At 40.8% G+C, this 26434-nt stretch overlaps 2 protein-coding genes across 2 annotated transcripts; one reads left to right on the forward strand and one right to left on the reverse strand.

The window, feature by feature from the left end:
* The first annotated feature begins 3847 nt into the window (after window positions 1-3847).
* On the forward strand, window positions 3848-6309 carry LOC110917929 (PKS-NRPS hybrid synthetase CHGG_01239-like). The gene is made up of 3 exons (XM_022162361.2): window positions 3848-4538; window positions 4621-5061; window positions 5144-6309. The coding sequence occupies exons 1-3, from the start codon at window positions 3947-3949 to the stop codon at window positions 6307-6309; spliced, it is 2199 nt and encodes a 732-aa protein (XP_022018053.1). The 5' UTR covers window positions 3848-3946.
* Window positions 6310-17110: 10801 nt separating this feature from the next.
* Window positions 17111-21042, reverse strand: LOC118488263 (probable LRR receptor-like serine/threonine-protein kinase At1g07650). Its single transcript, XM_035985537.1, has 8 exons — window positions 20850-21042; window positions 20554-20712; window positions 20345-20463; window positions 20019-20229; window positions 19700-19937; window positions 19473-19623; window positions 19268-19382; window positions 17111-17208 (listed from the first exon to the last, which is right to left on the reverse strand). The coding sequence occupies exons 1-8, from the start codon at window positions 20857-20859 to the stop codon at window positions 17111-17113; spliced, it is 1101 nt and encodes a 366-aa protein (XP_035841430.1). The 5' UTR covers window positions 20860-21042.
* Between the last annotated feature and the right edge of the window lie 5392 nt (window positions 21043-26434).

Raw genomic sequence — 26434 nt, forward strand, 5'->3', positions numbered from 1 at the left:
GGTTTTACGTGAGTGGGAGTTCTTCGCAGCAGGGGGTTTTTCGTGGGTCCTGATGTGAAGAAACCCTAGTGTTTCTTCAACAGCCGCCACCCCTTCAAGAGCACAGACGGACTGTTCAACTTCAGATCTGACGAACAACCTTCAAAAACAAGATGAAAACTTGATTTTCTTGGTGTAAAACAGAAAACCTAACCCTCTGGTATGATTTGTTTCATCTCAGACCCATACATTCGGGTCCAAATCTGGGTTTTCTTCATGTTTCCCACTTTTACATCTTGAACAAAAACTGCAAAAATCACTGATTTAGAGCACATGTGGCTTAGCAAATGGTTAGATTCACTAAGTCGGGTACCATGGCTCTGACACCAATTGTAAGTTTATGATTCGTACCGTGACCCGTGATTAGTGTGTGATTATGTTCAAGACGGGAGAGATTAGAGACTGATAAACAACTTCCTTGTATAAATTCGGTAGCATAACGTTACAAAGCGGCCCGATTACAAGCTAAGCCGAACCATACCAAAGGAGCATACATCCGGGGAGAGACCAAGTGGTGATCTCTCCCCCAAAGTTTAAAACCTTCAAGTGTTGCAAATGATCAAGTTGTGGTATTTATAGCCACACCACATTCACTTGGAAACACACACGGTCAAACGAATAACCCTTTCGTTTGACAACTTCAAACGACCGGTTTGACCGTTTCACTAACTATTACATAATCAAAATAAAATTAATCTAATCTATTCGAAGAGCATCGGACACAAAAACCGCACCAACACATATCAATATCTACAATGCTGAGCAACACATTTTCCTTTGAGATGTTAATACGGTTAGGGTTATCTAATATACAGGTGGAAATGGCTCAAGGATGAACAATTTGTACTCTAGATATCACCACAAAAGACGATATATTAGGAGAATACACACTGAATCTTTGTACAAATTTATAGAAAATAAAGCCATTCTCCAAAAGGTTCTCAGATTATGTAACTATATGCTTCACATATAGTGTAGTAGTGTCATTATACAAACCTGATACTGAAACATAAACATCACTGACTTATTGTTAAACATTTTATTCTGCTTACAAACCATGGATAAATAACGTGAACATTATTCTAGCATCGTAAATACCAAAGGATAGAACACAGTTATGCTTACTTATCTAGGAGTCGAGATTCTGTAGAAATTTGACTATTGGGATAAAGGTCGTTTATGGTAGAAGATGATTGTTGAATAACAATGTCCTGTGGAAGCTGCATATCTTCAACCTTCCCTCTGACTGCTTGCAACCCAAAATCGTCTTCAGATGTAGCTAGTTTCACGTCTGATTCCTTTAATATTGTACGACCCTCAAGCATATTCACTACTTCAGACATGGTAGGCCTAAGAGCCGGGGACTGATTGGTGCACAATGGCTCTCACTATCTGCACACCAAGTCAGGCTATCTGCACAATTAGGGTTTACATACGCTGCGTATTGGTCAATACGCAGCGTATAGGGTTACCTGAATACGCTGCGTATTGGTCAATACGCAGCGTATATAAGTGGTAGGTGGACGACCAGACAGTCAAACCTAGTACCATGTCAAATCAGTCTTACATAGGGTGCGTATTGATCAATACGCATCGTATTGATAGACTGATTTGACCTGATACGATGTTGTCCAGGGCACGTGAATAAAGTAATACGGTGAGTAGGGATCAATACGCTGCGTATTGACATGCCAGATGAAAGTCTATTTATCCCTCCATTCATATCTGTTACCCATCACCCGACATATACTTTGCTTTCCTTTTCATCTTCTTCTTCAGTAAATTGTTAGTTTTTGGTTCAACCTTGTTAAAATGTCATCATTTTGGAAGGATAATTATTTCGGTAATCGTTATTCTAACGACACATGGGGATCAAATGCTGCCAATGAGGAGGAGGAGGTTGTGTCTGGAGTCCCTGTTAATCAAGAAACACAGTTGCCAGACTTGAACAAGACTCCCACTCCACCTGTTGATGAACCAAATTACCCGGCGCATCAAGTGTGTCCAGATTACGGATACGGGTATGAATCTCCGTACGTGCAACAAAGTGGATACGGTGTTGAGAATGCACCTGTTGATGAACCATATTACCCGTCGCAGCAATCGTATCCGGGTTATGGGGTATACGGGGATGAAGGTGGATACGGAAGTTACAGTGGATACGGTGGTGATGGTGGATACGGGGGTGAAGGTGGTTACAGTGGATATGGGGGCTACGGTGGATAAGATAGATATGGGGGTGACGGTGGTTACAGTGGATACGGGGGTGAAGGTGGTTACAGTGTATACGATAGATCTAGGGATGAAGTTGGATACGGTGGATACGAAGAACATGGTGGATATGGTTATAAGTCCCGTAACACATCACTTTATGAACCATCTACCCCGGGCAATCCATTTCAAGTAAATGAGGTATCACATTAAAATAATTATTGTTATTATTATTATAATTATAATTGTTATTATTATTATTATTATTATTATTATTATTATTATTATTATTATTGTTAAAAATAATATAATTATAATAATTATTGTTATTGTTATTATTGTTAAATACTTTAATTATAATTATAATTGTAATTATTATTATTATTATTATTATTATTATTATTATTATTGTTATTATTATTATTATTATTATTGTTGTTGTTGTTAAAAATATTATAATTATAATTATTATTATTATTAAAAATTGTATTCTTTTTATAATAATAATCTAGTTAGTCTAATTAACAAAATGGTTAGTTTAAACCTAACTTAGTTAGTTAAATTATAGTTATATCCTAACTAGGTTAGCATTTAATACAAGGGACCACTAACTGAGTTAGAGAACTCAGTTAGTCCAGTTAAGTGCCAAAAACAATATAAAGTCCCTGAAGTTTCAAATTTTACGAAAATAGTCCCTGAAGTTTCAAAAAATTGAAAAAACAGTCCCTAAAGTTTTGAAAATTGACAAAAATGGTCCCTGAAGTTTCGAAAATTGACAAAAATGGTCCCTGAACTTTCGAAAATTGACAAAAATGGTCCCTGAACTTTCGAAAATTGCAAAAATGGTCCCTGAACTTTTGAAAATTGACAAAAATGGTCCCTGAACTTTCGAAAATTGACAAAAATGGTCCCTGAAGTTTCGAAAATTGACAAAAATAGTCCCTGAAGTTTCAAAAATTGACACAAATGGTCCCTATACTGTTCAGTTAAGTATGCTAACTGAGTTAGTGTTTAAAGATGAAATCTTTATATGAAAGTTAACCTTGTTAAATCATTCTGTTAAAATAGTTTCAATAATAACCATATTAGTACCTGAAGTATGAGTTTCGATTATATTATTATTATTATTATTATTATTATTATTATTATTGTTATTATTATTATTAATGTCTTTTTGACACAAATGGTCCCTGAAGTTTCGATTATATTATTATTAACGTAACTTTTTTTAGCGTTTCATGTCTCTAACTGATTTGAAGAATTGGGTACAAGAAACGGGAAAGGATAATGGTTACGTAATTGTTACCCGCCGATCAAAAAATATTGGCGGTACTACTGGGATGGTATGGCTTGTGTGCGACCGTAGTGGTGAACACCGTAGTAAAGCAACAGTTAGGAAAGCTGGTAGCAAAAAAATCGGCTGCCCATTTTCATTACTCGCCATCCGGGACGTGATGAACGACACGTGGGAGTTAAAAGTGGACTGTGCGAACCATAACCACGAACTACGACGAGTCTGTTGGGCCACGCTTTTGTGCGAAGATTTACTAAAGCCGAATACAAGCTAGTGGAGCAGCTAATTGCTCAAAACATGGAGCCACGTATCATATTTCAAACCCTAAGAAAGCAGTTCCCCGACAGCCTGCACGTTTAGAAAGACGTGCAAAATGCGGTACAAAAAATTAGAGCGACAATAATGGACGGAAAGAATCCTATTCAGGCACTGGAAAGCCTGCTGCATGACCGCCGATTCATTTACGACACCCGACAAGATCCCAAAACAGATGTCGTAACAGAGATTTTCTTTGTTCATCCTTATTCAATCACTATGTGGCGTGCATTCCCGCACGTGATGTTGATCGACGCGACCTACAAAACAAACCTCTACAACATGCCATTTGTCCAGGTTGTGGGTATGACGTCGACTGGGAAGTCTTTTTGTATCGCACATGCCGTTATTTGTAAAGAACGAAGGGGTAACTACGTGTGGGTGCTTGAGCGGATCAAGTCAATATTGCATGAATGTATGATGCCGCGTGTGATAGTCACGGATAGGGAGCTTGCCCTAATAAACGCGTGTTCTAAAGTATTCCCGAACGCAAAAAGGCTTCTATGCCACTTTCACATCCAACAAAATATAGCTAGAAAGTGCAAGTCAGGGTTCGATAAAGAAGATTGGGGGAAATTTATGTCGTACTGGCGGACATTGTGCGAATCTTCATCAGAGGCCATGTACAAGTACAACTTGGAGAAAATGTATAACCGACTCGTGGTTGCCAACCGAGAAAGTAAGTGTTCCTTCAACAAACGACTCACCCAATCTATTATATTTCACACACGCTTTTACATTTCATTATTTTATTTTTACAGGTGTCTATGATTACGTCTACGAAAACTGGCTCAAAGACTATAAAGAAATGTTCGTTTATGCGTGGACCGATAAGTGTCGCAACTTTGGTCAGCGCACCACCAACAGAGTTGAGAGCCAGCACGCAAATTTAAAAAGATACATTACGCGCGGGAGTTCATTGGAGCGAATAGCAAGATGCATCATTGATATAGTTGAAACTCAGTACGATGAAATACAAAAAAGTTTCACTGAGAGCATCGAAAAAACGATGAACCACCACAGACACCGAATGTTGGACAACCTACGTGGAAAGGTTTCCCATGAAGCACTTGATTTGCTGGAAAAAGAGCTACTGAGGAAGATGGATGTGTTGCGGAAACTTTACGCATCATGTGGTTGCCATATGTGGCTTAGCAAAGGATTGCCGTGTGCTTGTAGGCTGGAAAACTACACACGTACAGGTAAAAAATATTAAAACCACAAACCTTTTGTTATTTTGTACGATTTAGCTGTTTCTCACACCGTATTAACTTAACTGTGCAGGGCGTATAATACAACTCGACGAGATAGATGTATTCTGGCGTAAGCTTGACTTGCTCCCTTGTAAACTGGTAGACGAGGAGGTCGATATTGTAGCAGAGCTCAATAATGTGCGGCAACATTTAGAGGCGCAGTCCCCCGTTCAGCAAAAGAGTATGCTTTCAATGATAAAAGCGGTTTTCACCCCGAAATCGTCAACCAAGAAACCACCGATCGTCCAGCAAAACACTCGCGGTCGGCCTACATCAAAGAAAGTACAAGAAAGGCTAGATGAAGCTGCGAGGTTAGACCAAGCTGCGAGATACAGCTCCTGTGGCGAGGACAGCAACGTAATTACCGCTTCCCCCAAGCATAGGTACGATTTACCCCGACACAGCTCATACGTACCGTCAGAGGGCTCTCGTGGAACTGGTTCGTTTGTGAAGTCTGAAAAACCTAAAATGCAACCAAACAGTTCAACAAGTTCTAAAAAGAAGGAGACGAGGGATGATAAGGTTTTTCCATTAATAAAGGGGGACGAGCACTTGTTATGCATTAAGAGGTTTAAGAATCAAATTCCATCAGAGTTTCGCTCTTACATATCGCGTATACAAGATGTGACCCCAGACGGTCATTGTGGGTACAGGTCTGTGGCTGTCGGGTTAGGTTTTACGGAACACGCATGGCCCAATATTCGAAGAGATTTACTACTGGAGATTGACCATAACAAACCGCGTTGGAAGCATGTATTCGAAACATATAACGAAGGAGACTTTAAACGAATACGTAAGAGCATCGAATGGCATTCAGTGAAAGGGTGCGATCAAAGTCACTGGATGGAAATGCCCCAGGTAGGGCTTCTCATAGCGCAAAGGTATAATATTGTCCTCCACGTGCTAAGCATTGAATGGAGCTCTACCATCTTCCCATTAACGGATGCCCCACTAGATCCACGACCTCAAGCGATAACGCTTATACATGTTCACGGGGGACACTTCATACATGCTAAGTTGGAAGGAGACTACCCCATGCCTTTAGTGAACCCGATGTGGTCGGCACATCGATCAATAGCTGCGAAACGGTGGGAAGAAATGTATACACCGCGGTTAGAGCACTACTACGAGTTAATGCATCCTAAATCAGACCGAGACAAAGACAGAGAACCGAGTTTAAATGTTATCGAAGATTAAGCGGAAACTTGTATTTTTGTAAATTGTAGAAATTTTTTAATTTATAAAGTTTTTATCATTTTTAATTTTTATAATTCAAATAATATCATTTTTAATTCATTTATAATTTATAATTTATAATTTATAATTTATAATTTATAATTTATAATTTATAATTTATAATTTATAATTTATAATTTATAATTTATAATTCAAATTTTTATAAACATAATTTTTGGATTATTTTTAGTTTCTCTAAATACAAACCAAGAAAAAAAAAAAAGGTCTTCTAAGGTGCGTAGGGATCCCTACGCATCGTATGTTATCCAAATGACAATAAAGCCCCTCTTTTGGCTTCCTTTAGCCTCAGAACAAGGGTAAAAAGGTAAAATGAGGCTAAACAAGGCAGCGTATTGATCAATACGCATCGTAGGTTAAAGGCGGACAATTTTCCCCCCAAATTGAAGTTTGAAAATATAAATATGTTAAATTACGATTTTGCCCTTCTTTTAGGGCTATACGAGGCTAAATATAAGGGCAAAAAGGTCATTTTCGGACCTTTATATACGCTTCGTATGGGTCTCTACGATGCGTATATAATTTTCATCATGATGACCTTTATGCCCTTCTACAGATGCTTCGTATAGGCTAAACAGAAGGGTATAAAGGTCATTGTGATGACCTAATATATACGTATCGTAGAGATCAATACGAAGCGTATATAGAGGTGGACAATGACCTTTTTGCCCTTATACTAAGCCCCGTATAGCACCGATAGAAGGGCGAAACCGTAATTTCAGACTTGGGCATACGATGCGTATTGATCTCTACGATGCGTATAGGTTCTGATATAAATCAGGAAAACCCCTACGCAGCGTATGTTCTTCCCCAAATTACATACAAAACCTCTACGAACCCCTACGAAGGCGACTACGTATTTCCGACCGTATACACGCGAATTCGAAGTATAAACGAGGTATATACTCAACCTATTTAAGTAATTTTGATTTTTTTGGTATTTTATCCGTAAATTAGGGCTGTATCATAGGTAAATTAGGGTTTACAGTGAATTAGGGGTGTTTGTTTGATTTGTTTGCTTAGGGTTTACAGTGAATTAGGGGTATTTGTTTGATTTGTTTGATTAGGGTTTACAGTGACCATTTTTGTAAATTTATCAAACCTCAGGGACCATTTTTTGTAAACTTATCAAACCTCAGGGACCAATTTTGTAAACACATCAAACCTCAGGGACCATTTTTGTAAATTTATCATCCGTAAGGCGCGTATGGGCCTAACGGGCAACGACGGACTTAGTTTCGACGCTCGTTAGGCCCGTACGCGCCTTACGGACGACGTCGACTAAATAATAAAAAAAATATTATTTAGTCGACGTCGTCCGTAAGGCGCGTACGGGCCTAACGAGCGTCGAAACTAAGTCCGTCGTTGCCCGTTAGGCCCGTACGCGCCTTACGGACGACGTCGACTAAATAATAAAAAAAATATTATTTAGTCGACGTCGTCCGTAAGGCGCGTACGGGCCTAACGAGCATCGAAACTAAGTCGGTCGTTGCCCGTTAGGCCCGTACGCGCCTTACGGATGATAAATTTACAAAAATGGTCCCTGAGGTTTGATGTGTTTACAAAATTGGCCCCTGAGGTTTGATGAATTTACAAAAATGATCCCTGGTGTTTCCAGGATTTACAAAAATGGTCCCTGGTCAATTTCTGAAACACAAGGGACCATTTTATTAAATCCTGGAAACACCAGGGACCATTTTTGTAAATTCATCAAACCTCAGGGACCAATTTTGTAAACACATCAAACCTCAGGGACCATTTTTTTAAACATAAACTTAAATTGTTTTTTTTTATTATTTAGTCGACGTCGTCCGTAAGGCGCGTACGGGCCTAACGAGCGTCGAAACTAAGCCCGTCGTTGCCCGTTAGGCCCGTACGCGCCTTACGGATGACGTCGACTAAATAATAAAAAAAATATTATTTAGTCGACGTCGTCCGTAAGGCGCGTACGGGGCTAACGAGCGTCGAAACTAAGCCCGTCGTTAAAATTTTAACGACGGGCTTAGTTTCGACGCTCGTTAGGCCCGTACGCGCCTTACGGACGACGTCGACTAAATAATAAAAAAAATATTATTTAGTCGACGTCGTCCGTAAGGCGCGTACGGGCCTAACGTGCGTCGAAACTAAGTCCATCGTTGCCCGTTAGGCCCGTACGCGCCTTACGGATGATAAATTTACCAAAATGGTCCCTGAGGTTTGATGTGTTTACAAAATTGGTCCCTGAGGTTTGATAAGTTTACAAAAATGGTCCCTGGTGTTTCCAGGATTTACAAAAATGGTCCCTGGTCAATTTCTGAAACACAAGGGACCATTTTATTAAATCCTGGAAACACCAGGGACCATTTTTGTAAATTCATCAAACCTCAGGGACCAATTTTATAAACACATCAAACCTCAGGGACCATTTTTTTAAACATAAACTTAAATTGTTTTTTTTATTATTTAGTCGACGTCGTCCGTAAGGCGCGTACGGGCCTAACGAGCGTCGAAACTAAGCCCGTCGTTGCCCGTTAGGCCCGTACGCGCCTTAAGGATGACGTCGACTAAATAATAAAAAAAATATTATTTAGTCGACGTCGTCCGTAAGGCGCGTACGAGCCTAACGAGCGGGACGGGCTTAGTTTCGACGCTCGTTAGGCCCGTACGCGCCTTACGGACGACGTCGACTAAATAATAAAAAAAATATTATTTAGTGTACGTCGTCCGTAAGGCCCGTACGGGCCTAACGAGCGTCGAAACTAAGTCCGTCGTTGCCCGTTAGGCCCGTACGCGCCTTACGGATGATAAATTTACAAAAATGGTCCCTGAGGTTTGATGTGTTTACAAAATTGTTTCCTGAGGTTTGATGAATTTACAAAAATGGTCCCTGGTGTTTCCAGGATTTAATAAAATGGTCCCTGGTCAATTTCTGAAACACAAGGGACCATTTTATTAAATCCTGGAAACACCAGGGACCATTTTTGTAAATTCATCAAACCTCAGGGACCAATTTTGTAAACACATCAAACCTCAGGGACCATTTTTTTAAACATAAACTTAAATTGTTTTTTTTTTTTAAAAAACAGAAAAATATATATTTTTAAACAGAAAATATATATTTTTATGCTTTCACTTGTCTTTATGCTTTCACTTTGTAAACAGAAAATATATATTTTTAAACAGAAAATATATATTTTTAAACAGAAAATATATATTTTTTTAAACTTAAACTTAAATTGTTTTTTTTTTTTAAAAACAGAAAAATGGAGGAAATGGATTTCGAAGTAGTTATTGGTGAATCTAGAGAATCACCGCCAGATCCTCTAGAGAATCACCCGTATTTGGAGTTTCCTCTGGAGTCCGAGGCTGCGCTCCGTTGCGAGAAGCTTCGGAAGATGCATATTGGTGAACACTTTGCGGTTTCGTGGAAAACCCTCCGAAAGCTTGAGGTTGAAGATTGGGTGCGGGGGTTTGTTCCCGTTGATTCACCGTGGGATCGTCTGTTTGAGCTATCGTTTACGCCGACCTACAGGGAGATACTAGTCGAGTTTCTGTCGTCGTTCGAGTTTCATCCTCGTCGGCCAAATGAGGTTGTGGACCCCGCGCAGCCCCCTCCCCCGCCCGAGGTTTCTTTTCGCATGGCTGGCCAGGCGCGCGAAATGTCACTTGCACAGTTTGCGGTGCATAGCGGTTTGTATACGGAGGCTGAGATTGCTACGGATCTTTATACGAAGGTACGTTTAACACAAATTTTGTATTGTTATTATTATTATTTTTAATATATAACATTTAAGATTTAATATTAATTTAACGTTTAATAAACATTCGTGTAAACAGGGGCTCGTAATGATTGATAAACCCACGCTATTAGGGTTTTGGGATCTGATCGCGGACATCCGTCATTGGGACCACCACCAATCCAAGGGGAGGAGTACGCTGATTGAGGATCCGCTCTTCAGGTACGTTAGTTATTAAACAGTTTTTTTTAAACAGATTTTTTTAAAAGAAAATTTCTTTTTTTAATTATTTAGTTGATTTTTGTCAATTTTTGAAACATCAGGGACCATTTTTGTAAAAAATAGAAACTTTAGGGAACAAAGTGTAAATATATCAAACCGTCAGCCGTTTTTGTAAAAAATTGAACGACGTCTAAACCGGCAGCCGTTTGGGGCTGGGTTTGCAGCCGTAAACCGGCGTTTAAACGGCTGCAAACACAGCCCCAAAGGGCAGCGATTTCGCAGCCGTTTGGGGCTGCGTTTGCAGCCGTTTAAACGCCCGGTTACGGCTGCAAATGCCGCCGCAGACGGCAGCGAAAACGCAGCCGTTTACGACTGCAAACGCAGCCGCAAACGGCAGCGAAATATCTGCCGATTGCGGCTGCGTTTGCAGCCGTTTAAACGCCCGTTAGGGACCTACGCGACTTACGGTTTGACTTCGACTAAATAATAAAAAAATATAATTTAACGACGACGATCATAGTTTTGACGCTCGTAAGGCGCGTACGGTCCTAACGAGCGTCGAAACTAAGTTCGTCGTTAAAATATATATATTTTTTTTATTATTTAGTCGAAGTCAAACCGTAAGGCGCGTAGGTCCCTAACGAACGTCGAAACTAAGTTCGTCGTTTTATATTTTAACGACGAACTTAGTTTCGACGCTCGTTACGGACCTACGCGCCTTACGGATCGACTTCGACTAAATAATAAAAAAAGTATAATTTAACGACGATCTTAGTTTTGACGCTCGTAAAGCGCGTAGGTCCGTTCGAGCGTCGAAACTAAGTTCGTCGTTAAAATATATATTTTTTTATTATTTAGTCGAAGTCGAACCGTAAGGCCCGTAGGTCTCTAACGAGCGTCGAAACTAAGTTCGTCGTTTTATATTTTAACGACGAACTTAGTTTCGACGCTCGTTAGGGACCACTTGTGTCAATTTTTGAAACATCGGGGACCATTTTTGTAAAAAATTGAAACTTCAGGGACCAAAGTGTAAATATATCAAAAAAGGGACCATTTGTTTCAATTTTTGAAACTCCAAGGACCGTTTAAACCAAATTTCTTTTTAAACAGGATTTTTTTTAAACATATTTTTTTTTTAATTTTTTAGTCGAAGTCGAACCGTAACCGGCGTTTGAACGACGTCTAAACCGGCAGCCGTTTGGGGCTGCGTTTGAAGCCGTAAACCGGCGTTTAAACGGCTGCAAACACAGCCCCAAAGGGCAGCGATTTCGCAGCCGTTTGGGGCTGCGTTTGCAGCCCTTTAAACGCCCGGTTACGGCTGCAAATGCCGCCGCAGACGGCAGCGAAAACGCAGCCGTGTGCGGCTGCGTTTGTAGCCGTTTAAACGCTCGTTTACGACTGCAAACGCAGCCGCAAACGGCAGCGAAATCGCTGCCATTTGCGGCTGCGTTTGCAGCCGTTTAAATGCCCGTTAGGGACCTACGCGACTTACGGTTTCCATTTAATCGATGTCGTCTGATTATTATTTACTGACTGGTTTCCATTTATGCAGGTATTTGCACAAGATGATTTCCACTTCGATCACTGCTCGAAACAAAAGCCGGGAGTGGTGTACGAGTGGTGACTTATTCTTTTTGTATTGCCTCTTATACAAGAGGCCGTGCGCTCTCGCCTACGGGTTGGCGCAGTATTTCGCCTCCGCGCATCATCGACAGGAGCGCGGAATGCTATTCGGCGGCGCTTACGTGACCAAGATAGCCCATTCGTTGGGCTATCATCCGGAGAACGACCGCGACCGTGTAGGCCCGGCGGCACAGCCAAAGCGGATGGGGATGAACACAATAAACGGGATGCATATTACCAAAGACTTTCCATGCGGGAAGCGGTTAAAGAATCTGGACGGCACGCAATACCAGCTTAAGGAACTGCCAGAAGAGTTCCCTCTGATTTATCCCCCGCGGGATCCGGAACCGCCGGAGCCGCATGACCCGGCAGCCGTTCTTCCGCGGCCACCACAGCCGCGTGGACCACCCGGGGCGCCCCAGTTCCCACGCCATGTTATGCCCGGTCCTGACCCGTCACATGAGCGGCTGCTTCGAAACGTTGAGAGAAACAATTATTTGTTAGAGTGGGTGGCTGCGGCGCTGCAGCAGCAGCGACAGCATGACGGGTTACCTCCACTACCCTTCATTGCGGATGCGGACTGGGATCAGCATCAGCGGCAGCAGCAGCAGCATCAGGAGCAGCAGCAGCAGCATCAGGAGCAGCAGCAGTAGTATTTTATCATTTTGTTATGTATGTACAAACTTTGTAATGTATTTTGTTATGTATATATCAAACTTCGGTGTAAACAGTTTCACATATTTTGAAATGTTATATTTTGAAATTCAGGCAGGTTATAAAAAATTCTGGCAGGTTATTTAAAGTGTTTTGTCGTCACGGACTTAGTTTCGACGCTCGTTAGGCCCGTACGCGCCTTACGGACGACGTCGACTAAATAATAAAAAAAATATTATTTAGTCGACGTCGTCCGTAAGGCGCGTACGGGCCTAACGAGCGTCGAAACTAGGTCCGTCGTTGCCCGTTAGGCCCGTACGCGCCTTACGGACGACGTCGACTAAATAATAAAAAAAATATTATTTAGTCGACGTCGTCCGTAAGGCGCGTACGGGCCTAACGAGCGTCGAAACTAAGTCCGTCGTTGCCCGTTAGGCCCGTACGCGCCTTACGGATGACGTCGACTAAATAATAAAAAAAATATTATTTAGTCGACGTCGTCCGTAAGGCGCGTACGGGCCTAACGAGCGTCGAAACTAAGTCCGTCGTTGCCCGTTAGGCCCGTACGCGCCTTACGGATGACGTCGACTAAATAATAAAAAAAAATATTATTTAGTCGACGTCGTCCGTAAGGCGCGTACGGGCCTAACGAGCGTCGAAACTAAGCCCGTCGTTAATTTTAACGACGGGCTTAGTTTCGACGCTCGTTAGGCCCGTACGCGACTTACGGACGACGTCGACTAAATAATAAAAAAAATATTATTTAGTCGACGTCGTCCGTAAGGCGCGTACGGGCCTAACGAGCGTCGAAACTAAGTCCGTCGTTGCCCTTTAGGCCCGTACGCGCCTTACGGATGACGTCGACTAAATAATAAAAAAACTATTATTTAGTCGACGTCGTCCGTAAGGCGCGTACGGGCCTAACGAGCCTCGAAACTAAGCCCGTCGTTAAAATTTTTTAACGACGGGCTTAGTTTCGACGCCCGTTAGGCCCGTACGCGCCTTACGGATGACGTCGACTAAATAAGAAAAAAAATATTATTTAGTCGACGTCGTACGTAAGGCGCGTACGGGCCTAACGGGCGTCGAAACTAAGTCCGTCGTTAAAAGTTTCGACGCCCGTTAGGCCCGTACGCGCCTTACGGACGACGTCGACTAAATAATATTTTTTTATTATTTAGTCGACGTCGTCCGTAAGGCGCATACGGGCCTAACGAGCGTCGAAACTAAGTCTGTCTTATATGTAGTAACTGCGTACAGGCCTAACGAGTGTCTCTGGAATATAACAGGTTCTGTTTGAATTTAAAGTTCAGAAGGCTTTATACGCTGCGTATTGACCAATACGCAGCGTATACGAAGTGTCAGTATACGGTGCGTATAGGTCAATACGCAGCGTATTAGCAGTTACTACATATAAGAATTAAGTTCCATGTTCTAACAGCTCCGGAACGGAGGATAAACTGGTTAAGGCGTTACGGTTCTAAATGATAGGTCACGAGTTCGATACATGCTAAGGGCCGGTTCTTTAAAGAAGACCCCCTTTTTATATTGATTTTATATATATTTACACTTTGGTCCCTGGTGTTTCATTTTTTATAAAAATGGTCCCTGAAGTTTCATGAAATTACAAAAATGGTCCCTAATGTTTGATAATTTAGATAAATGGTCCCTGATGTTTCCAGGATTTACAATAATGGTCCCTTATGTTTCAGAAATTGACACAAAATGTTTTCAGGTATGAAGTGTCAAATTTTACTAAGTTTATATACGCTGCGTATTGGCCAATACGCAGCGTATAGAAACCTGGCAAAAATTTGACACTTCAAACCTACCAAAATGACCCCAAATGTGCATCAGTTTTGTATATGCTGCGTATTGGTCAATACGCAGCGTATAAAGCCTTCTGAACTTTAAATTCACACAGAACCTGTTATATTCCAGAGACACTCGGCCTGTACGCAGTTACTACATATAAGACGGACTTAGTTTCGACGCTCGTTAGGCCCGTACGCGCCTTACGGACGACGTCGACTAAATAATATTTTTTTTTATTATTTAGTCGACGTCGTCCGTAAGGCGCGTACGGGCCTAACGAGCGTCGAAACTAAGGCCGTTTAACGACGGGCTTAGTTTCGACGCTCGTTAGGCCCGTACGCGCCTTACGGAGGACGTCGACTAAATAATAAAAAAAATATTATTTAGTCGACGTCGTCCGTAAGGCGCGTACGGGCCTAACGGGCGTCGAAACTAAGCCCGTCGTTAAAATTTTAACGACGGGCTTAGTTTCGACGCTCGTTAGGCCCGTACGCGACTTACGGACGACGTCGACTAAATAATAAAAAAAATATTATTTAGTCGACGTCGTCCGTAAGGCGCGTACGGGCCTAACGAGCGTCGAAACTAAGTCCGTCGTTGCCCGTTAGGCCCGTACGCGCCTTACGGATGATAAATTTACAAAAATGGTCCCTGAGGTTTGATGTGTTTACAAAATTAGTCCCTGAGGTTTGATGAATTTACAAAAATGGTCCCTGGTGTTTCCAGGATTTACAAAATGGTCCCTGGTCAATTTCTGAAACACAAGGGACCATTTTATTAAATCCTGGAAACACCAGGGACCATTTTTGTAAATTCATCAAACCTCAGGGACCATTTTTGTAAATTTATCATCCGTAAGGCGCGTACGGGCCTAATGGGCAACGACGGACTTAGTTTCGACGCTCGTTAGGCCCGTACGCGCCTTACGGACGACGTCGACTAAATAATAAAAAAAATATTATTTAGTCGACGTCGTCCGTAAGGCGCGTACGGGCCTAACGAGCGTCGAAACTAAGTCCGTTTAACGACGGGCTTAGTTTCGACGCTCGTTAGGCCCGTACGCGCCTTACGGACGACGTCGACTAAATAATAAAAAAAATATTATTTAGTCGACGTCGTCCGTAAGGCGCGTACGGGCCTAACGAGCGTCGAAACTAAGCCCGTCGTTGCCCGTTAGGCCCGTACGCGCCTTACGGATGACGTCGACTAAATAATAAAAAAAATATTATTTAGTCGACGTCGTCCGTAAGGCGCGTACGGGCCTAACGAGCGTCGAAACTAAGCCCGTCGTTAAAATTGACGGGCTTAGTTTCGACGCTCGTTAGGCCCGTACGCGCCTTACGGACGACGTCGACTAAATAATAAAAAAAATATTATTTAGTCGAGGTCGTCCGTAAGGCGCGTACGGGACTAACGAGCGTCGAAACTAAGTCCGTCGTTGCCCGTTAGGCCCGTACGCGCCTTACGGATGACGTAGACTAAATAATAAAAAAAAATATTATTTAGTCGACGTCGTCCGTAAGGCGCGTACGGGCCTAACGAGCGTCGAAACTAAGCCCGTCGTTAAAATTTTAACGACGGGCTTAGTTTCGACGCTCGTTAGGCCCGTACGCGACTTACGGACGACGTCGACTAAATAATAAAAAAAATATTATTTAGTCGACGTCGTCCGTAAGGCGCGTACGGGCCTAACGAGCGTCGAAACTAAGCCCGTCGTTGCCCGTTAGGCCCGTACGCGCCTTACGGATGATAAATTTACAAAAATGGTCCCTGAGGTTTGATGTGTTTACAAAATTGGTCCCTGAGGTTTGATGAATTTACAAAAATGGTCCCTGGTGTTTCCAGGATTTACAAAAATGGTCCCTGGTCAATTTCTGAAACACAAGGGACCATTTTATTAAATCCTGGAAACACCAGGGACCGTTTTTGTAAATTCATCAAACCTCAGGGACCATTTTTGTAAATTTATCATCCGTAAGGCGCGTACGGGCCTAACGGGCAACGACGGACTTAGTTTCGACGCTCGTTAGGCCCGTACGCGCCTTACGGACGACGTCGACTAAATAATAAAAAAAATATTATTTAGTCGACGTCGTCCGTAAGGCGCGTACGGGCCTAACGAGCGTCGAAACTAAGTCCGTCGTTGCCCGTTAGGCCCGTACGCGCCTTACGGATGATAAATTTACAAAAATGGTCCCTGAGGTTTGATGTGTTTACAAAATTGGCCCCTGAGGTTTGATGAATTTACAAAAATGGTCCCTGGTGTTTCCAGGATTTACAAAAATGGTCCCTTGTCAATTTCTGAAACACAAGGGACCATTTTATTAAATCCTGGAAACACCAGGGACCATTTTTGTAAATTCATCAAACCTCAGGGACCATTTTTGTAAATTTATCATCCGTAAGGCGCGTACGGGCCTAACGGGCAACGACGGGCTTAGTTTCGACGCTCGTTAGGCCCGTACGCGCCTTACGGACGACGTCGACTAAATAATAAAAAAATATTATTTAGTCGACGTCGTCCGTAAGGCGCGTACGGGCCTAACGAGCGTCGAAACTAAGTCCGTTTAACGACGGGCTTAGTTTCGACGCTCGTTAGGCCCGTACGCGCCTTACGGACGACGTCGACTAAATAATAAAAAAAATATAAGAATTAAGTTCCATGTTCTAACGAGTGTCTCTGGAACATAACAGGTTCTGTGTGAATTTAAAGTTTAGAAGGCTTTATACGCTGCGTATTGACCAATACGCAGCGTATACAAACTGTCAGTATACGCTGCGTATAGGTCAATACGCAGCGTATTAGTAGTCACTGCATATAAGAATTAAGTTCCATGTTCTAACAGCTCCGGAACAGAGGATAAACTGGTTAAGGCGTTACGGTTCTAAATGAAAGGTCACGAGTTCGATTCATGCTAAGGGCCGGTTCTTTAAAGAAGACCCCCTTTTATTCTGATTTTATATATATTTACACTTTGGTCCCTGGTGTTTCATTTTTTTTAAAAATGGTCCCTGAAGTTTCATAAAATTACAAAAATGGTCCCTGAAGTTTCATAAAATTACAAAAATGGTCCCTGATGTTTGATAATTTAGATAAATGGTCCCTGATGTTTCCAGGATTTACAATAATGGTCCCTTATGTTTCTGAAATTGACACAAAATGTTTCCATGTATGAAGTGTCAAATTTTACCAAGTTTATATACTGTCACACCCCCAAATTACCACATAGGGAGTGTCCCTGTTAGGCGTGTGACAAACCAATAACGAGCCACCAATTACATTGAACCAATACAAGTTATAAATAAAATCCCCATTATCAATAAAAACATCCTCAACAAGTTTAAACGAAAATCAGTAAGTTCAGTGGAAGCAAATAGTAAACGAAGTTAAACTGTTTCAAAACCCAAGTATAGTTTCATGGAATCAATCACATAAATCCTCCCAGTCGACCCATGACCACTCCAGCTACTCCAGACAGCAAGTTCCCCAAATCCAATATACCTAACGACCTGCGAGCATGCAACAAGTGTATCAGACAACGCTGGTGAGTTCATAGTTTTACGAAAACGTTGATTACCAAGTGTTTAGTTAATCCATTGAAGTTAATTCCGAAAGCAATGTTGAAAACAATGTTGATAATACCCCAATACAAGACGGCTTCTGATTAATTTGCCCTTTCTCCAATGCTCCTATCAAAGCATTGGTCATGACTAGGTCATTAGTTCAACACCCGTTCTCCCAGATACGGGGTGAGGTTGCCAAACCTAAGTAGCGCTACTAACTAATACCATGTTACCTCCTCGGTAACCAAACAACACGGAGGGACTTTAAAGGTGATAGGAAGAGTATATTATCCAACATTCCCGTTTTTACCCAAAAGACTTGTCCCTCCCAGGAATACCCACTGACTGTCCCAACCACCGGGACACATGCTCAAGAAAGATGAACTCACCTTTGGTTTGCTCGGTAAGATTAAGGCACGTATTCCAAGTTAATCAGTTAATCCCGAGATTTAGACACACAGAATGACCTCCAAGGGGAAGAACTTCGATCAAGTGGGAGGGGTTTCTCCTGCCGAATGCAATGTATGGGAGTAGGGTTTGTATATGTGTGGTATTATGTCACGTAGCCTCATGTGTGTGTATATAACCTAAGGTAATCGGCCCTTAACCAAAACAATCAGCCCTTTGGGCTTTACTTAGCCCAATCACTAAATCAATGTGTGCGTGTGGTGTGTATATGTGGATGAAGTCCCCCCAGCCGGCCCATGAGTGGAGTAATCAGGGTCCAAGTGATCGATCCACACTACTCCCAAGTGATTCGAGTCTAAGGTGACATGGGTGACTCGTGTTACTCGTGGTCCGCGACGCAATCAGTTGTCACTTACGTTTAAAGTTAATACACAAACTATAACGTATCAGAATCAAGTAATGCATATGTGGCCCAAAATATTAATTAACATGTTATCGTATTTAGTTTAACGGAGTTATGGCACGAGTATTAATTAAACGCTACTAACCCTGCGAATTCGGGTTGTCACATATACGCTGCGTATTGGTCAATACGCAGCGTATAGAAACCTGGCAAAAATTTGACACTTCAAACCTACCAAAATGACCCCAAATGTGCATCAGTTTTGTATACGCTGCGTATTGGTCAATACGCAGCGTATAGGGACCTTGTTTTCTGTGCAATGATTGGTAATCAGGCACTGAGATCTATGGTTTATCTACGCTGCGTATTGGTCAATACGCAGCGTCTAGGGTTAACCTTATAGGCTGCGTATTGACCAATACGCAGCGTAGATAAACCCTAACTTTTGCTAGGGTTTGGTGTGCCAATAGGCAGTTTAGTGTGCCAATAGGCACACTCGTGCACAATATAGCAACTTCCATCATTCTCACAGCTTCTATTTTGTTGAAATCAGACCCTAATCTTGGATCCACCAAATCCATCAAACTTCCCTTCTCTTTGAGAACAACAGCCTTATATAGGTAAGACATATAGATAATTAGTCATTGTGAATGAATTGCGTGGAAAGGACCATATTGTAGTTTCAATCAAAAGATTTTTACCAAATCAAGAAGAGAAACATAATCTTCATTTGGTTGATATTTCATATTGTTCTTTCCAGCAACAATTTCCAATGCAAGAACCCCAAAGCTGTATACATCGGCTTTGTAGGTTAAGTAGCCCCATAATGCATATTCTGGTGCCATGTACCCTCTAGAGGACCAAAAAAAGGCTTTACTAAAATAAAGTTGTAAGTATAAGAAAATATAACTAATTACAAACAACTCACAGAGTTCCAGCAACTCTAGTGCTAATATGGGTGTTCTCTTTTTCATTGAGCTTAGCCAAACCAAAATCTGAGATCTTTGGAGTAAAGTCAGTATCCAGGAGTATATTTGCAGCCTTGATATCTCGATGAACCATTTCTAGTGTGGTCTCTTCATGTAGGAATGCCAAGCCTCTTGCAACGCCAACACAAATTCTTTGTCTTGTAGGCCAATCAATTTTCATCTTAGACTTATCCTGATCTGAGATTTAATATAAAAGAAAAATAGTTACATTTAGAACTACAAGATTCTAATGAAGTAGAATACAAGAAGAATACGTACCGAAAAGAGCATGTGCTAAGGAATTATTCTCCATGTACTCGTAAACAAGTAATAGATGATTGTGTTCCGCACAACACCCATGTAGTCTTACAACATTAGGGTGTTGTATTCCAGTTATCATCCCTATTTCATTAACAAATTCACGATTTCCTTGCTTTGATTTTGAAGAGAGTTGCTTCACAGCAATTAGAGTTCCATCTAGTAATGAACCCTGCATAACAAATTACATATATATGAACTACACGTAATCTGTTTGTTCGCTTTTCATCTTTCCGTTTCTACATTGGAACAAATACGTTGGAGACAGATCGAATTATTCAAAATACCTTGTAAACGGATCCAAAACCGCCCTCTCCAAGTTTATTTGATTCAGCAAAATTATCCGTGGCAGCTTTGATCTGTTTATAAGTAAATACACCAGTCTTCAAGTCCAATCCTCTTACATCTTCAAGAAACCAATATGTTACTAATGAAATAAATGTCTATTCTCACTTTTAGTACAAACTTCATATAACGAGACGTAGTAATCATATACCTCTTTCCCTTGATACTTGATTCAATATATAACCCTTCTTCCATGCAATACCTATTGTCACGAGTGTGAGGAACAATGCTGCAGCCACCACTCCAATGACTGGGAATGTTACATTTTTTCCATGACTTGGCGCCTGGATCAACGCTTGAGGCTTGGAATCTATGGAAGTCAATAACGCGCGTAATATAACATATGTAACAACAGATCAGTAGGATAGAAATGACCATTATATACGCATATTTATTGTTTTTTGGCGAAATGAGAAACTAAAACATGTGGACAATAAGCATATGTACCTGACTCCATAGAAATGGCAGATATTAGAGGGCCGTACAATCCTCTCACTGGCACTAAAGTTGTACCTTTCCCAGCATACCGGAACTGAATTTCTAATGTTCCATTAGTTACACGCACTCCTTTTAATGTTTTTATAACGGCCTTATCCACCCCACCTGCTTCTTTTTTAATATCAAAATCTGTAAAGATCTTTAAACCCTGAAAAATGGAAAAGAAAAAAAAATACAATCAAAACAAGTCTTCTAGAAAAAAAAGTATCTTAAAATTTGAAGGCCAGATAGAAAGCTTTTCAGAACAAACGTTTCATAATATTAGATGTTGGTACACTTTATGTGGACACGACTCGGTTTGGTTCGACTCGATTTGGTTCGACTCGGTTAGGTTCGGCTCAAGACCGACGTCGCGACATTCCTCCGTCGTGCGCCCCAGAGTTCGACACGCGAAGCACGCAGAGCCGCGAACTTTCCAGACGCCACATCACCATGACATCACCATGATGATGTCATGAGGAGACTTCTTCATGTGAAGATTACACATTTCCACATGATGATGTCATGATGATCATTTGATGATTGAGATCCTAAAATGCTCTGATACCACTTGTAGGTCCAACTAGCGGATGATCTAGTCGCCTAATCCTTGTGATACGAACAAACCCGGTTATGCGGAATCCAACCGGGAAAGCAAACCGAGATCAAGAACACAATACACAAAGATTCAACGTTTAAATCTCAAATATATTAGAACCAGGAAGTTTGTTTACAAAGATTACAGAAAATTATACTCTCACAAACTCACTGATTTCTCTCGTGTTTCTCTTTGTGTTCGCTGTTCTGTTCGTCTCACTTTTTCTGACTTCGGTCTGCTGGTCTGCTGCTTATATAAGAACATGGTCGACTAAAGTCCATCAGCCGATGAAACACACTTGACGAAAGCCACTAGATGACAAAACATGTAGGTGTTTCGCCATTCAGGAATTGCAGGTTTTTCGTCAAGTATAAGACAAACTGAGAGAGTACACACCTTTGGGGTCAAGCATTTTAGGATCTCAATCATCAAATGATCCTTCTCATCAAAGTACACCGAAAATGACAACAGATATGTATGGTCGTTGGATACCAGATCCTAATGCTGATATGTATACGAGTAAAGGTTCAGGTTCAGTTCCTTCATGGGCTCAGTCTCCCACACCCCCATCCTAGTCAACTCTATCCCTACTGAGTTTAATTGCGAAAATTTCTTATAAGCAAAAGGGTTCAGTACCATCTTCAAAAATCAAGCTTTGGGATAAATCTACTGTCGATTGTGATCCGACAGTTCAGTTGGAGAACAGTGGTCAAACAAGAACGGCGTTTTATGCTGAAATTGTCAAGAATGTCAGCGATGGTGAGTCCTCGGGAAATGATGACAGTTCTGAACATGGCAGTAGTTCAGTTGAAGATGTTACAAGTTCAAGCGAGGATGGATCAAAATGTGAATCATCGAGGGAGGTTGTTGATTCTAAGGCAAGTGAGTCAACATCTAAGAGTGAATCCAGTCAGGTACATGTCGATAAACCAAGTTCTGATAGGTGTGATAATTGTGTTAAATTAAGTGCTAAATTGTCTTATTTGCAAAGCAAATATGACGATTTGCAAAGCAAGTATGACGTGACATTGATCCACAACCAAGGTGTGATCGTGGATCTTTCGAAATGCAAAGAGCCTAACATGTTTTATGAAAACCATGAAAAAGAGTTTAAAACGTTGATTGACAATCTGAGAAAAGATAAGACCAAGCTAACTAAAATGGTTTCAAGAAAACAAACTGACACAAACTGTTATATCAATCGTCTCGAGGTCATGCAAAAAGAGTTAGCATGTGTAAAGTGTGAAAGTGAGGCGATCCAGCTTAAGCTAAATAGTTATTTAAACTCTAGTTATATGCTGGATCACATCATCGATGTTCAGAAAGAGAAAAAGGATGTCACGTGCATTGGATATAAAAAAAATGTCCACCACCTGTTAGACACAATTATGATGCAATGCCTGATGAGGAGAATAGAACTAATTTTGAGCAATCTGTTCCTTTAGACATTGAAGAATTTGCAACCGGACTTGGATACAAAAAGGAAGTATCATCAGATTCGGATGTGTCAGCAGATACAGATGTATCAACTAATGAACAAAATCAGGATCCTCCAGTCATTGTTGAGGATGCTGATTCTTCAGATGATGAATCCGATGATACTGACTCAGCACAGTCTGATGCGGTAATCAAAGAAGAGGATATACATCTTCGGTATCATATTTAATGTGATCCTCCCGCAAAACCTGCTAAGACTGTTTTGGTTGAGTCCACGTTTGCGCAAGAGTCTGAGAGTTGTGAAAACGTGAATTTGCTCTATACGTTGATTGGATCTGATAAAATATATTCAGACAATGATTTTCCAATCAAGAATGTCAATCAACCCTTGATTGATAAAGTTTTCGAAGATTCTACTAGTAAGTTCTTGGGAAAGTCGAGCCCAGGAGTTGTAGTAACTCAGTGTGCTCCTATCCTAAAATCCGAAGTTAGAAAGAAATATGGGAATAAAAAATTGAAGCCACAAAACAATCAACGAAAGCAAAGTCACGCTCACCAAGGAAATGGAAAAGGCAAACAGAGCCAAAACAAGAAAAAGGTTCGGAAGGTAAACTTCGTGAAATCCCGAGGGACGGATAAAATTGAATCTGTTGAAAACAAATCCAACACAAATTTTGTTATGCAAAAGAAAATTTTGAAAAGAAACAGTCAAAACAACTACACACAACACACAAACTGTTGTGATGTAGGACCAAGTACCTCAAGATCACGAAGTTCATCATCAAGCTCCTACAGTTATGATATTCCGAGGTTTGTTGAGCGGTGATCATGTTTTGAATGCGGTGAGTATGGGCACATTGTCAGAAACTGTCCATATCTCACCAAGGGAAAGGCAAAAGTTGATGCCCCCCATGGTAATAGTTACCATAAAAGATCTGTTTCACCAAGACAGGACCCTCGTCTTGTTAAACAACGAGAAAAGAAACAGAAAAAGAAAAAAAAGAAAAGCAGTTGAAAAGGCTTTAAAACCAGAGGTTGTCCAAACGCAGTCTGTTAAATTGGATGTTAAAAATGAAAAACAAAAACAGATTTGGAAATCAAAATCGGAAACTGTTTCAGGGGAAGCTACATCAATTCCGAATCATCGGGAAATGGATGTTACAATTCTCGATGATGACGGACGACCCAAGTCTGTGGAGGCTTGGGTCCCCCTCTCCAACTAATCTCTGAATGAGTGTGCAGGATGTTCTAGGAGGAACTGTTGATATCTTAGGATTGTTAATAGTGGAGCATCCATGCAAAAGATCGGCGACATAAGGCTCTGAAATATTGTTACATCTAGGAGAATATTGTTGCCATTGATGGAGAGAAAGGTAAAAGAAAAGAAGAAAAAAATTCCGATGAAGGAATGATGGTGAAAGAATGTGGTTGAATGAAGTTGAAAAATTCGACAAGATGAAAAATGTGCCAAGATTTGATTGTTGAAGGTTTTGATCGGGTCCTCAGGAAAGATTCCAATGAAAAGTACGCGCCTATAGCACGTCTGAAGCTTTTTGAAGATTCATGGATTTTTCTTCCACAAAAAGTTCAAAGTCCACAAGATGAACGTGTAGGGTACTTTTCTCTACGGTGTGATTGAAGAAAATGTGTTTGTTGAACAAACCAACAGGGTGTGCGGATACCTTGGGGTGGATTGAACAACCGCACACTACTTCTAAAGGAGAAAGACGAAGACCTTTGTTGGTGCAAAAGAATGTGGAAGACATCATGTGTGGACCGTCCAATGATGATGTGTACAAGCTTTCCCACATGTTCCATTTGCCACTTACCAGCCGGACCCGAAGGTTTATCATCTTGTTGCTGTAAAGAGAATTCTCGGTTCACTGAAGTAGCTGCAAAATCGACCTTGAAATCCACACCGGGTGGATATCCAGTTTGGGAGAGCACTCAGATTCCTAGAGATGCACGCAGAAATTGTAGGATTACGGTTTTAAATTTCTAATCTCTCCTATCTTTGTCGATATTTAAGCTGTTTTGCGAATTACTAACATCTCGTACAGCACTCCTTGGCCAGACACATTGATCTCGAATATCACCTCACACGTTATTGTTTCAATGTGAAACTCGTCAATGTTGTTAAGGTCCACACCGATGACCAACGTACCGACCTTTTTACCAAAGCATTTGACAAATCACGATTTACCTTTTTATTATTGGTAAATGGCATTAGGGTCAAGCAAGAGTAAAACCGACATCGAAAAATCGTTTTTGTAAATATCTTTGTTTTTTTTTAATTTATCATAGTTTTTTACATTTTAGGGGGAGTAATTCCAAATTTGAAAAATTCAAAAACATCAAAAAATTTCAAAAACACAAAAAAAAAAAAAATAGAAGAACAAAAATGAGTTTCCTGCGAGAAAAAGAGAAAATGATAGTACATCAATGGTCTGTCCAAACCTCTTTAAACTTAAAATGAAAAATGATAAGCAGCTTTATATAAGATGTATCGGTAGGCTCACAATCATTTTAAAGTGTACAGGGTGATATAAACCTAAATCGACTTAAGACTGTGTGGGAACCGCTCATTGGCATATGGTCTTAGTACCGAAATTTCGTTTGAGAGATTGCCGAGGTTCTGAGATATGAGGTCTTTATGCTGTTTATCATCTGGGTATCATGGTTGTTTCTTTTACCGAAATATAACGAAGACGAAGTCTAGATCTTCCATGATACCATACATACGTGTACATATTGCATACGACCTCAATAAGTGATCAACAATCACATGTCCAAACTCAATAAGTGATGATATATCACATTTATCCGGGAGTCAAGTTCGTCTCTTTGCTGTACGTTTGTACTGACCTGTTCACGGACTTACTCCTGTGCCCTCATGCATCGAATATCAAGTTCCTCATCAATAAGTGATTTTATCACATAGGGCTTGTATTCATCCAAAATAAGTGAGTATCTCACATTTTCATATACGTCAAAGCAGATGATAAATGGTATACTCACCAGTAAGATGAACTCTCGTGCATACCATGATACGGGAATGTGTCGTGTGTGGATGAACACCGGTCGGTAAGTATAAATCATACACTAATCGTATCCCTTCGCCATGATTACATCTGATAAGTTGAGCTTATGTGGACAACAATAGCGATAATCGTTATAGGATGCTTATCTAAATGTTAACTAATTGAACAACAAGAGCGTTTTGGCGTGACCGTACACTGATATGATTCTCCTACCCTCGAAACTCGCAAAAAGAATGTCTGTAAATGTTTATTTAATGCTTTCAGTTTCTGCATCTCTGTATATATTTATTTACTGCTTTCCGTCTTTACATTTCAAATATTCAAAAATACGAAAAAGATTTTAGGTGTGTTTTAATATAAACTTTATAAAAGTCAAAAAGATTTTATTTCTAGTTTCTTTTTATTACCCGATGTTGGAACTTGAGTCTTCGTTACCTGAAACCTGAACGACAACCAAAACAACTGAATCTTCATAAACG

This window comes from Helianthus annuus, chromosome 16 (genome assembly GCF_002127325.2).
Source record: "Helianthus annuus cultivar XRQ/B chromosome 16, HanXRQr2.0-SUNRISE, whole genome shotgun sequence".
Classification (NCBI taxonomy): Eukaryota; Viridiplantae; Streptophyta; class Magnoliopsida; order Asterales; family Asteraceae; genus Helianthus; species Helianthus annuus.

Bases quoted from the DNA above. Each gene is read 5' to 3' on its own strand.
- LOC118488263 (XM_035985537.1), bottom strand. The intron at 20,230-20,344 runs GTATTTTGAATA...TTTGTTATGCAG, and splicing joins GTTTTGGATCCGTTTACAAG to GGTTCATTACTAGATGGAAC. The intron at 17,209-19,267 runs GTGTGCCTATTG...TCTTATATGCAG, and splicing joins AGTTGCTATATTGTGCACGA to TGACTACTAATACGCTGCGT.
- LOC110917929 (XM_022162361.2), top strand. From the start codon at position 3,947: ATGGACGGAAAGAATCCTATTCAGGCACTGGAAAGCCTGCTGCATGAC. The intron at 4,539-4,620 runs GTAAGTGTTCCT...TTATTTTTACAG, and splicing joins CGTGGTTGCCAACCGAGAAA to GTGTCTATGATTACGTCTAC. The intron at 5,062-5,143 runs GTAAAAAATATT...TTAACTGTGCAG, and splicing joins GGAAAACTACACACGTACAG to GGCGTATAATACAACTCGAC.